We start from the raw sequence: 13288 nt of genomic DNA, 5'->3' as shown, positions 1-13288 counted from the left end.
TAATATTAAATATTGTTCCTATAGATCCATGTGCTAACAGTTGTGTGTAGGATAATAAAATATGTATGTTATCTTTCCCAATAGAAACAAACAACTGGAAGCAAATACTTGACTGTATTTTAGCAGTTCAGCTCCAGCATGAAATCTAGTTTACTTTTCTTGAGGAAGTTCTTAATGCTGGCCTCAGATGCTCTCTGGAGATTTTACCAAGGCATTGGTATTCTAGCATATTTAAATAGCAACAAAAGCATACCTCAGTGGCAACAACTGATACAATTATTTAGACTTATCCAATAAAAGATGTTTAGAATGGGAGAGAACTTCTTGGGGAAATTAACTTGAAGTAGTCTCAGATTTTGTGTAGAAATGTTCCAGGTGTTTACAGATCAATAACATAATGTCCCTTTCCCTTCCTGCCCCCTTACCTCTCTTCATTCAGAATTCCTTCATTGGATCAGTGACTGGGAAATGTAAATTGAAGCTAACATACAAGTTCCTGATGTTCTTCCTGAGAAACCCCCACCTTCCTAAAATCTGTCTTCTCTATCACCACTTCTGCTTAGCTGAGGTGTCTTTTTCTCAGTTTTCTGCTCACAAGTGAACCTCTAATGTCTTGGATGCCTTTGAGGAATACTTTTCAGGAGAACACATTGCATTCCTCATTATATTCAAAATGCCTTATTTTCTCTCATCATATTTTTTTCATGGGTACAAAGAAAATCAAGTGATTCTCCCAGTTTCTTTTGATTGACAGTGATACAATGAATTGCAAAGCTTCATGTGTGTACCAGTACTGATTGTTACTTTTCCTCTTAGACATTTAAGAGCTTGAATTTACATTAAGACCCCCCCCACTGCATATTTAAATGAACCAAGTTATGTCTTGAGTTTATTTTACCATCTGTGGTTTGTTTCATAGAAGTCATAGTTTCTGAAGTAGAGAATTTCTGGAGGTTCAGGAGACCGCTAGTTAGTAATCTACACTAATGTGAAGTCAGCAAATGCCAGAGAGGCTGGACAATTTGGCTTTTTTGTCTTTATGGATCCCTAGAAGCCATTTTTTCTTTGCTCTCTCCCTTTTCTCTCAATATTGTTAGCTTAACTTTGGGAAGTAGAGGATAAATTTTGAAGCTCAGCCTGTCTTGTACGTATTTCAAAATTGGTATGCAAAGCTTTGGGTGAGATGAAATATATCTTGGACTTCATTTGCTGTAAATTAGACATTACTAGATTCCCAAACTTCTCATCCTGATGTAGTTGAGAAATTCATAGAAAAGACTTTATCTTACTGCTGGTATCTTAATACCTTGCTCTGAATGTGTACTACAAGGGAAAAGCAAGAAAGTACTGATGACTATTTTTGTAGTCACCTGTGAGTTTAGAACTTAGAGAAGAGAGAGCAGCAAACTGATAAATGTGCTTTAGGTTTTTTTTCCATTTTTGATAGAGATGTTTTTAATATGCTTGTGATGTAGTTATGTTCTTGACACTGTGTAATGTATTTTCAAGTAGGGAACTCTTAAATTTATACATGAAGATTTTATTTGGGTGATGAACAACTCTTCTGAGGTTGAAAATGAACTCAGTGCTCAGATGGAATTTACAGTCAAAGATAATACAAGCTTGCAATATTTTGACAAGTCACGTGGGTCTAAATTTGCTTCTCTTACGTCTGTTAATAATGCCTTCTTAGTAAAAAAAAAATCTTTCTGCACAGCTGGTGAACTAGAGTTTTTTTTTTAAATAACACCTTGTGAAGATAATAAAAATTGTGTCAGCAAAAGGCCTTGTAACAAAAAACCCTACAGGTGTTGAAACTGTAATTTCCTTGTTTTTTTCTGTTTGCTCTTTACTGTGCAGGAATTCTAATGAAGTTTTGAACTTTGCAGGTTGCTACTCCAGGTGTTAAACAAGGACCAGCTTCCCAGGCAGCACCTCAGCAGCCAGTAATAGCTGACAAGCAGGCAGGTCATGAACCTGCCTCTCCACGAAGTCTTCAGCGTTCGAGGTACATTGAAATGCTTCTCTGTTCTGTCATTAGATTTTATCTGCTGCATTCAGTGTGTGTTGTGTATGTTGCAGTTAGTGGATTCTCTTTGGCCAGTTTATTGAACTGCTGCTACTGAGATGATGCAGCCAAGTACCTTTGTTACATATTTAATGTGGTAGATTCACCATTTTTGGGATAGTCATTAGACCTTTCTCACAGAAGCAAAATGGAACTCATGGTTGTGTTCTGGCACTCTGGTGTCAGTTTTATAAGTGATTCCTTGGATTGTGATTTCAGAGTTTGAAGTTTCTGTCTCTGTACAGTTAGAGAATCTGTGATGCTTAGTGTTAGATGTTTGTAGTGTCTTGCTGTAGTGTAATTTGATCCTGAAATTAGCATGATTTTTTGGTTTGTCAGGTGATTTTGCTGCTCTAATGAAAAACATTAAAATTAAGTAAGTTTCACAAATACCTTTCTTTGGCCAGACTTTTTTGTCAACATTGCAACTTATTAAGATGTTGCATGATATCAACATTTAACCATTGATTTACAAGGTGGGTTTAGAATCTGTATCTTTGAAATTTTTCTTGTGGGAAGATGGAGTCTTCATAGTGTCAGATGATCTGCATTTGGTCATATTGGTTCCAGGGGCTGTAACCAAAGATATATCATGGGTCAGGTCAGATATGTGATGGAGTCATGGTATAGAGCTCTGGTAGGAAGAAGTTGACATTTTAGAGGTTCTGTAAATCTGCAGTTCATTGTAGCTGGATTTTTAGAGTGATTGAATAAGGTGTGGGGTGTGTAGCAGTGTTAAAATAACAAGCAAAAAACCAAAACCGAATACTCTGGCATTGTCAGCATACCTGAAGCTACATATGGTGGTGGTGGTGTTTTCCAGATCATAAAATAGTGAGATCCTTTTATCTGCCCTTCTGGGACTAATAACAAAGGGGACTTCTGTTTGGTGGTGGGTTGGTGTTTTTTTGAGGTGTTTGTTTGTTTTGTTGCTGTTGTTTGTTTTGGATTTTTGCTTTTTTTTTTTTTTTTTTTTGCTTTTGTTTTTTTTTGGGTTTTTTTTGGTGGTTTTGGCTGTTTTTGTGGGGAGAAGAGATGTGTATTTGGAGGTTTTTTGGGGAACTGGGTTATCTGTTGTGTGCTTGGCAGTCCTGTCCCAGAAGCTGGCTTTATTGGAGACCCTGGAGTTTGAGCAGTTTGAGGGTACAGACACAAGCAAGTCAGAAGTTTTGAGATTTTAATGTAGGCTATTTTACAGACAATTGATTCTAAGCTTTGTTGGATTACAAGTCTATAACTCTTTATCTCTTTTAGGAGAATAAAGGCAAAGTGTCCAGCTCCAGTCCCTAGTAATTATGAATGGTGCTATTTAAATCTTTCTGAATTACAGTACCAAAGATAAAGTTACACTTTGCAGCAAGCTAAATTTTTTTTATGAGGAGTGGTGAGGTTTTGGAGGATAGCTCTCAGTCACAGACCCTTTTATTCTTTGCTTGTCACCCTCTCTGCACAGGAAATCTTAAGGAAGATGGTCTTACTCTTGAAACCACCATGCCTTAGAGTCTCTGCCCACACTGGTGGGCATTTGGCTTGCTAGTCCATGCCTCACCCTTCCTTTGGGTTACATGGCTTTGTACTCCAGCATGACCCTTACCTGCAGTGAGTTTAGGGATCTGCTGTCCCTCTGCAAACCATTGCTCCATTTGGCATCAGCATTTTGCAGGAGGAAGCTGAGTTTGCCCCAGCCCTGCTGAAGCAGGGGCATTGTGCAGGCAGCACACTCCATGGCTGAGGGCAGGAGGCAGTGTGCAGCCAGGGTGAAGGTACTGAGACAGTGTTAATATTGTTCAGTGTCCTGTGTCTCTGAAATTAATACATGTTTGTGACTGCTGTATTGTGCATCGTGAGTTCATGTGATTTCAGTTTGCTTTGGAAGTGTCTCGTTTGCAGCACATGGGAGATTAAGGAATAGGTGACTTGGAAAAACCTGTGTGACTGGTATTTTCTTCTGTTGAGTGCAGTGCAGTTGAACGAAAGTGGAGCAGTTCAGATACTGATTTACTTACCTGCAAAGGATTTGCTGTGTCCAGGCAGTATGTCTAAACTGACATGGAACAGATGATTCCTTTGTAAGTGAAAGTACTTGGTTGGATTGGGAATTGCTCTTGGGAGCAATTTTTACTTTTATAGGAGTGAACAACAATTTAGCAAACTGAACTGCGGACAGATGGTCCAAAATCTTTTTACTCTGTGAATTAAGGTTGCATTTTTCTCCAGCTTGAATGCTGAATAATTGAGCAGAAGTTCATCACAGCTGCATTTCCTTGGCTCATTAAAAGTTTTAATTTAATGGAGATAAAATTATTTTTGACTTGTTGGGGTGGAAACACAGTATGAGAAAACCTGAGTAGCTAATGTTAACTTTCAAGAAGTGAACATTTCAGCCATTTAAGTTGGGAACTTAACACAATGCAGACATACAGTGAATCTGTGTGTTAGAGATTATTCCAAAGACACACAATCAATTATGGCTGCTTTAAATTATTGCTTCCATAACTGGTAGTTTCATCAGGTTGCTAGTTTCTCTCTGTTTTCAGAAAGGACTGAGAAAAATTTTCCTTTACCTTGGGAAGTGCTGTGAAGGGAGGTATTTCATTGCATTTTTTTCTAGGTTGTAAAATTTTGACGTTAGTAGTAACATATTTCAGAACCATCATGTTTTAATACCCTTGATACAGATATTTTTGCCTCTCTGGAGGCATTCTGTTACTTGTGGCATAGTCAGTCTTTAACTCAGCTAAGGCAAGTATTTCCCTTCAGTGAAGCATTTAAAAATGCTGTGGTAGTTTGGAACAGTCATTGCTGCATTCATAGCTCCCCCTGCTGCTAACACAGCAGTGCCTGGGATATTTTGTGACAGTATGTTTTTGTCATAATTAAGGTACAGCTGCATTTTTGAGAAGCCCACAGATTTTATTTATTTATTTTCTTGAAATATTTCTGGTGTGTTCGAGTGAGTTTTACTAATGAAGTAGGAGTGGGAGAAAACAGGCTGATAAATTAAGAGGAGGCAAGTCATAGAGGGAAATTTAATTCTAGTAGAACTAAGGAGTAAATAAGGTTAGGCCTGAATTCTGCTTAATTACTAAAAATAGCCTGACTCTGCACCATTACTATGCTGATGCTAAATGAATACATTGAAACTTAGAATAATTTACTTTTGAATGGAATTCTAGCTAATGTCTACTTTGGTCCCAACTTAGAGTAGGACTGGCAAGTTTGAATTGCTAAGGGCATTAGTTAGGTGACTTTTTTTTTAATATCTCAGAATATCTTCTTCTGATGTTTGACTGACCTTATGGTGATTCTTTTTTTCTCATGTCTGATTAGAATTTCCCTTGTTGCAGCTTGTCTCTGCCTCTTGTGCTGTCACTGTGTGTCTCTGGAAAGAGTCTGTTCTCCCCAAAAGTAGTAAAAATCTGCAAAAAGATCCCTCAATCCCCTTCCCCTCAGTCTTCTGTTTTCCAGACTGAATAAACTTTAAGCTTCTTCTGATACAGCATGTGCTTCAGCCCCTTGTCTTCTGCACATTCCTTTGCTATAGCAGTTTAATTCTTGTCATATTTTAGACTTCCCACTGCATAGTGCTCCAGATACTGTGGATCTCATAAGCTCTGAAAAGAGGGGAGGAATTGCCTTTTTTACAGGAGAAGTGCTTTATCCCTTGTGTCAGCTTGGTGACTCTCTGGCTTTGTTCCAGCAGGTGCAGTCAGACATCCAATTTTTTGGCTGTAATTCTTGGCTGTAGTTCTTTGCAGGTGTGAGTTGATTAGAGTAAATGTCTGGGCATTGGACTAGAGAGATAGTTGCCTTATGTAAGGATGCTTTCAGTCTTCAAAGGGACCAACAGGTTAGGTGATGAATCACAAGTCCTTTAAAATTTAGTTCTCCCTTATAATATTTTCTTCTTGCTTGCAAGTTATACGAAGTTTTAAGAAGTAGACTGAAATTATGGCCTGTGTTGAAAAGCTTCTGGCAGTGGGAGAGTTGCACTTACACAATTAATGCTGCTATTTCTCAGTACGTGTAGTGCCAAAGAACATTTAACTGAGGTACCATCACTGTTACGCTATGTTCCAGTGAAGCAGTCAGGTTTGGTGGCTGCAAACACACTGCTCCTGTGATACTTCTGTTATCCTGAGTGCATTCAGTAAAGATGTGCAGTGTCACAAAACCATGTAGATTGTGTTTTGACGTGAGTAGTAAACTCCTCAAATCCCATATGGATGTATTTTCAGATCAGGACATCAGACATTCTTCTTAATGATTATTCTGGCAAACCTCTTTTGAATAAATGTGTTTGCCTTGCATCTGATACATCATTACTGAAAATCTTAGGTTGGCAGCTGTTGGAAGGAAGAACGTAAATATATGTATGTTTTCTATCCAGCACCATTTAGGCACGGCTTACATCTCTTGAATAGCTCTCAGAGTTAAAAACCAGACAAACAAAAAACCCTGCCAAATAACAGAATCTTGTGTTACATTGTAGCACTCTGTTCCAATTAAATTTAGAGGTTTGTAGAAAGGTGGCCCAGGTTTGGTCTACCAGGAGTATTTACTTGCGATTTGAATGCTTTATGTATTTTTGTGTCTGGAGGCAATGAATTTTCAGTGTTCATTTCTCTATAGGTTCACATATGTTTTTAAATGCTCACTTGCTTTTTTTTATTCTTTCTTCTAGTAGTCAAAGAAGTCCATCACCAGGTCCAAATCATACCTCTAGCAGTAGTGCATCCAACTCAACACCTGCACCACAGAATCCATCTGTACGACCCACATGTTCATTAACACCTACGCTAGCAGCACACTTCAATGAGAACCTTATAAAGCATGTTCAGGGCTGGCCTGCAGATCACGCAGAAAAGCAGGTGAGTGCTCCTTTGCTTTGGTACCTGGGAGAGGGCATCATATGTAGCTTCAAATTTGGGTTGCTTTTTCTAGGTTTTATGTTTGCCTTTCAGTGGTTGGGTATTTTCAGTCTCACTTGAAGTGTCAGTGCTTTTGATATTCCCTCAGATGAATAGCTGTCCTCATAACTATTTTCTTACTGCTAAAGTTCTGTTGAAATTTACAGAGAACATAGAGTTCAACATATTTTTTCATAATTATATTTTGGTTTTGTGGAAAACATTATAAATTAGGTACAGAGTTAAACTATTTGAGAATACTCCACAATTTTAGTTACTGGCATGTTAGTTATACACAGTGTAGAAGAAATTCTACCTTGTTTGTGAATTGATGAGTACTCAGACTGAATTTGGGCTATTTTTACATAATGGGAAATCCAGTCAAACTGCCATCCATGTATTATAGCTAATTCCATGAAACCTGTTCTGTTGTAGTAATACAAGGAAACTGGATGCATGTCAGCTGCTTGGAATGTATTACTCAAAGGAACCATACTGGTTATTGAATCTAGTTAAGTTATGTCCACAGGCAGCCATATCTGATGCACTCTGTTTGGGGTAATAATCTTACCTAGCCCAGTTTACTTTGGTCTTTTAGAGAAGTGATGCATGCTGGCACAATTCTACACTGGAGGCTTTTGGGTAGTAACTTGCAAGATGACTCTCACAAGCACAGCCTAAACAGAACCTGTCAGGATTCCTGCTTCTTTTCACTGATTTGTTGAAGTCTGTTTTAAGAAATTACCTACCTGTACTGAGTCAAACACTGAGGCATTGCTGTGGGGTGTCTTGAAGGAAATGGTGTAGCACAGGCACTTACCTATGGCCTTGGTCCGTAGTTTTGAAAGTATTATTTTCACGGTGTACTGAATTCATAAGTATCTTAATATAGGAAGCAGATTTGTGCAGTGCATAGGTTTTGGGGTCTTTTTCCCTTGTTGTTAATAAAGAGATCAGAAAACTCAGCTAATGCTAGGCAGTCATGTACTCAGTTCTCCCTTTTTGCTGCATGCTGCATTGTCCTGTCTGCTATTTCTGATGCCTTCACATGGTGGTGTTGTTTATAGACCAGTTTTGAATAGTAGTACTTGAGGCACTTGAGTGAGATATTTGAAACAAAAGTGAATGAAAGTATCAGTGCAGTACATAGTGAAGAAGATAAGGTAGATCAAAGTGGAGAGACTAAAAATCCAGTGCCTTGGTTTCTTCAGATAGCTGCCAGATATATAGTGTAATTTGAACTTAAGGCAGAAGAACACATGCCAGAATAAACTGAAAAATAAATAAGTAAAAGCAGTTGAACTTGAAGAAATGTGCTGTGCAGTAGTTAATAGCTAAAACATTCTTGAATTACAGCAATTACCTCACAGAACTCATAAAAAGCACTTAACATGGGAAACTGAAAAACAATTCAGTAACTGGAGTTGTGCAGAGAAGACATGGGCAGTTATATCCTACTGGACACCAGGGTACTCCTGGATGTTAATAAACTCCAGAAATGAAAACTTTTAATGTAGGGAATTAGAACACAAAATGCTGCTTTGAGCTGGAGAAATGCCAAAAGTTTGATGAAGACCTGTGCTAAATAACATTATTTTTGGGAAGGAAAATTAAATGTACAAGTACCTGAGCAGATGTGGATGAATCCCTGTAGGCAGCTAAGCACCACACAGCCACTTGCTCACTCTGCCCCAGTTGGATAGGGGAAACAATTAGGCAAAAATGGGAAAACCTGGGAGTTGAGGTAAAAGCAGGTCAAAGAGTCAAAGAGGGTGGGGGAAAGTGTTGCAGAAGCAGTCACTAGCAGGCAGCCAGTGCACTGCCAGTCCCTGAGCCATGGCAGCCCTAGAACACTGTCCCCCAGTTTTACTGCTGAGCATGGCACATGTGTGGTGTGGAATATCCCTGAGGTCAGTTCGGGGCAGCTGTCCCAGTTTTGTTCCCTCCCTGCCTGTTGTCCACCCACAATGTATTTGCTGTGTGGAGAGCAGGTCAGAGAGAGAAAGGGAGAAACCCTTGATGCTGTGTAGGGTCTGCTTAGAAATAGCTAAAACTTTATTATGTTGTCAGCACTGGCTTGATCACAGCTTCAGACCATGTAGCACCATTCTCTTCTCTATGAAGAGAATTTATTCCATTCCAGTCAGACCCAGTGTAGCAGAGGATAACATTGCTAAACAGCAGTGCTGCAGGGAAGGCTGTATTTTGAAACAATTTCTCCATGTGCCACTTGAAAGAAGTCCTGTTCCCTATTGCAGTGTAATACACAGGGCCTCAGATAATTATACTGCTCTCCTTGGTGCTGTTGAGGAGTTCTCTGCAGGCATATCCAGTACAGTGATGACACTTCAAGAAATGCACAAATTGGGAATTGGATAGGTTGTGCTTTTTAAATTTACACTTCTGCTTATCTCCAGCTGACTCAGTGGGAATATTAAAGTAATGGAGTTGATCTGTTAGAGAACACCTGAAGAGGGTTGCAAAGTTTTTTTCTGTTAGGTAGAAGGTAGCTGGGAAGATGATGGCATTCAGTTATTTTTGTCACTACAGCTTAATTAGATGGGAAATTTAAGTCTGCCATTGGAATAATGGTTGGAGACTTTGAACTGCTTGAAAAGGTTATTTTAGAAACTCCAGGCCCTGTCACATACTGTCTTTCAAGATAGCTGGGTAAACATTTCAGATCAAGAAGGTCTAAACTAGCCCTGCCTTAGCATAAGCATAGGTTAGACAGTTTCTGGGCAGCAGTGTTGTTTATTTGTGATTCAGAATGGGCTTTTGTAGACAACTTAATGTGCTTCTGATTTAATACTGCCTTTTGAAATTAGAGTGCTTTGCTGTTTCAAGAGACACCGATCCAGCAATTCTCTGGATGTTGCCGGTTGTTTCAAATGCATGATTCAAAATCCTAACATTTGTTTAACCCCTGCAGGCATCAAGATTACGTGAGGAAGCCCATAACATGGGAAGTGTGCATATGTCAGAAATTTGTACTGAATTAAAGAATTTAAGGTCTTTAGTTCGAGTATGTGAAATTCAAGCAACTTTGCGTGAGCAAAGGTAAGTGTGTGCTCTGTGCTTGTTTCAGTTTTTAGGGTGTTATTAGAACTTCATTCTTGCATTATTTTGCATGAGTTCTGTTTACTGATGACTGTAAGTACACCAGTACTTGCCATGTTTGCAAGCTTGTCTTCCCTGTGTACATTCTGCCTGTTTCTGTCCACTAAGCAGAGCCAGATATGCAATTTCTGTATCTACATTAACTGAGATAGAAAAGAAATCTCCTTGCAGAAACCTTAGTGCATTACAAAGAACTGATGAACTCACAGTATTTCAGCATGCTTCTAGAGTATCAGCCCATACATAATGCATAGATTGCATAGGGACACATCTGCACAGTTTATCCTGATCTGAAACACTACAGTTTATATGAGAGATTCAATAGGTCTAAAGCCAGAGCAAGTTTGAACAGGTGTAATTTACATTACAAGTGGAGGAGAAATTAATGTTTGTTTATAGCAAAGTAGATGTGCTATAAGTCAGTGATAGCAGGTGTCTTGTGTATCACACTTCAGTGATACACAGCCAGGCTTTTGAATACTTTTGTGCAAGATTGGAAACTGTAATCATAAAATACATGCTCAAAATATTCACCAGTGGTCCTGATTTTGTACCTGCTTTCATACTCAGTTTCCTCTTTCAATGGTATTATCCCAACTATTAAATCACACTATAATTTGAATACAGTGCTTCTGACTTACTGTTTGAAGCCACCTTAATTGTGTTGCATGCTGCTAAAGTAGCTGCATTTATTCTAGAAGCTCTTGCATTTTGGCAGATAGTGAAACAATCCTTTAGAATCAGGCTATAATATATTTGTAAACCTTTCCTGATAAAGAACTGAAAACACCCCTTTTTTCTGAAGCTTTATTTCATAACTTCACTACATGAATTATAACTTCTATATAACATTTAATGAATGGCTTGGTTTCTTACAGTTTTAATTTCCTAAGGTGTCATTTGTCTCTGCACATCTGATCTTAAATAACATGTCAAATGTCATTGTTCAGCTCATTAAATAGCACCTTCTTTCTTGTACACTTTGTATCCTTAAACTATCAATGGTTAATTATTATTATGACTTTGAGCCTGTAGTAACATGTATCTTTTATTTCTGCTGCGATCCCAAAGATGTGGAACACAAGGCATAAGTAACCAAGTTGATGGGGAAGGTTTTGGCAAAGGATGGGATTATCAAAATCAGTACATTTAAATGATGGTACTATCTGTGTACTTCTGCACACAAGAGTGCTACTTAAATGTCTTCCAAGAAGGAACTTCATCTCTAGATAAAGCACATACATTGTTTGAATCATAACTGACAGCATGTAAAAAGGCACTTCTCATTGACTGATATATTTTACATGCCCATGCCTTGAAGCTAAATGTTATCTTTTGAGTTTCTCTATATATTAGTATATTATTTTCCACCTACTTTTCAGTAGAAAATTCATTTTAATGAAGTCGGCACATATTTGTAAAGTGTTCCACAAAAGTGCTGAAGTGTTCCTTTTTCTGCATTTATTAAAGTTGCTTCAGCCTTCATAGAATATTTATATAAAACCTAAATTCTCCCTGAGTATTTTATTTCACTGACATGTTTGCATTACACTTCAGCATCATGAAAAGTGGTTCAAATTGTTCATTAAAAATTCCTGTGAACCAGATGTTTGTTAGTCATGGTAATTGGTTATGTCACTTCAGAAGAAGAGAAAAAAAGGTATAAGAAGTTGTGAGCAATATAATTTATTTTTAAGCAAGGTGTAGTTATAACTTTTTATCTTAGATGCCCTTTAATAATGCTTCAAATGTTTTTGAAATTGGAGCTTACCATAAGTAGAGACTGCCATTAGCCACAGAGCCAAATACTTTCAAAAAAGCAAGTGAGAAGACTTGCTTTTTTTTTAATAAAAGGAGCACTTGAGCCTGTTTTGCAATCTGGAAAACTGCATGACAAAGGCATAATGCTGTTGTCCAGATTATTCAGTTACCTGGCTTATTTGCCAGTGTCCTGCTTTTTCTGGGAGCTACATTCAAGTGGAGAGCAGACCTAAACACAAATGTGTATCAGTCATAATAGAAATGCAGCAACTTAGTTTTTGAACTAAAGTGTCAAACACACCAAGCCTTTGTGCATCTGCACATGGCTGTAGTTTATTGAACAGTTTGGGAATTAACTTGATATCTGAATTTTTTAATGGGGCTAAGGAAGTTGGTATCTCTCACTGAAATTGTAGAAGTGCTTGTGTATACGCTTATTTAATACATCTGTATAGTGGAAATGTTTATACTAATTTATTTCTTTTTCTCTTGCAGGATACTATTTTTGAGGCAACAAATTAAAGAACTTGAAAAGCTAAAGAATCAGAATTCCTTCATGGTGTGAAAAATTGTAAACAATTGCACATGGTTTTGAGTACAGGAACTATTAAACTGATGCCCAGTCTTAACACTTTTGAGCTGCATTTGAGTAGACTTTGGACCGTTGAGCTGGGCAGAAAAAAAAAGTTGACATGGGGAAGGGGACAGGAGGGAGTCAAATTCAGGGGAAAGATACAAGAATGATTTGTAAAACCCTTGAAATGTAGATTTCTTGTAGATGTATTCTTCACGTTGTAAATATATTTTGTAGAGTGAAGCCATGGGAAGCCATGTGTATCAGAGCTTAGACATCCAAAACTAATCAATGCTGAGGTGGCTAAATACCTAGCCTCTTACATGTAAACCTGTCTGCAAAATTAGCTTTCTTTTTTTTTTTTTTTTCCTTTCTTTTTTTTTTTCTTTTTTTTCTTTTTTTTTTTTTTTTTTAGTTAATTTATCATTCAGAAATTTTTCATTTCCTAAAATTCAATGCAAGCGCCAGGCGATTTGTGTCTAAGGCTGCAACAGTTTGGGCAATGTACAAAATACCACGAAACAACTGTTTCCACACTTGCACCGAGTCGAGAGCAGTGCTTCTCCATTTCTGTTTTACAGAGAAATGTTTTTCATCTTCTGTGTTCCATTTCCCCGTGAAATCCTAAATCTGATTTTATCAGCTTTTTAATGCTTCTAATTTTCTCTTTTCTTAAGGCACTGTTGCTATGGCACTTTTTCTATAATCTTTTCATTCCTGTGTACAGTAGCTTAAAATTGCAGTGATTGAGCATAACCCACTTGTTTGTATAAATTATTGAAACGTATTTCCATTTGCACCCTGTAAGAATGGACTTAGAGTACTGCTGGGCATGTGTGCTGAAAGTACATTACT

At 37.9% G+C, this 13288-nt stretch overlaps 1 protein-coding gene across 4 annotated transcripts in view; it reads left to right on the top strand.

The window, feature by feature from the left end:
• The window catches only part of WAC (WW domain containing adaptor with coiled-coil), a 51804-nt gene extending 39227 nt beyond the window's left edge, over nucleotides 1-12577 (top strand). For 3 of the 4 annotated variants that reach the window (XM_063149235.1, XM_063149211.1, XM_063149227.1), the window contains 4 exons: nucleotides 1890-2008; nucleotides 6753-6939; nucleotides 9911-10038; nucleotides 12355-12577. In XM_063149235.1, the coding sequence (XP_063005305.1) occupies nucleotides 1890-2008; nucleotides 6753-6939; nucleotides 9911-10038; nucleotides 12355-12424 (504 nt within the window). In that variant the 3' untranslated portion in view covers nucleotides 12425-12577. The remainder of the gene's footprint in view (nucleotides 1-1889; nucleotides 2009-6752; nucleotides 6940-9910; nucleotides 10039-12354) is intronic. The other variant, XM_063149219.1, reaches the window with a different exon arrangement.
• The last annotated feature ends 711 nt before the right edge of the window (nucleotides 12578-13288 follow it).

Source organism: Melospiza melodia, chromosome 1 (genome assembly GCF_035770615.1).
Source record: "Melospiza melodia melodia isolate bMelMel2 chromosome 1, bMelMel2.pri, whole genome shotgun sequence".
Lineage (NCBI taxonomy): Eukaryota > Metazoa > Chordata > Aves > Passeriformes > Passerellidae > Melospiza > Melospiza melodia.
This window is presented reverse-complemented; position numbering and strand designations above follow the sequence as displayed.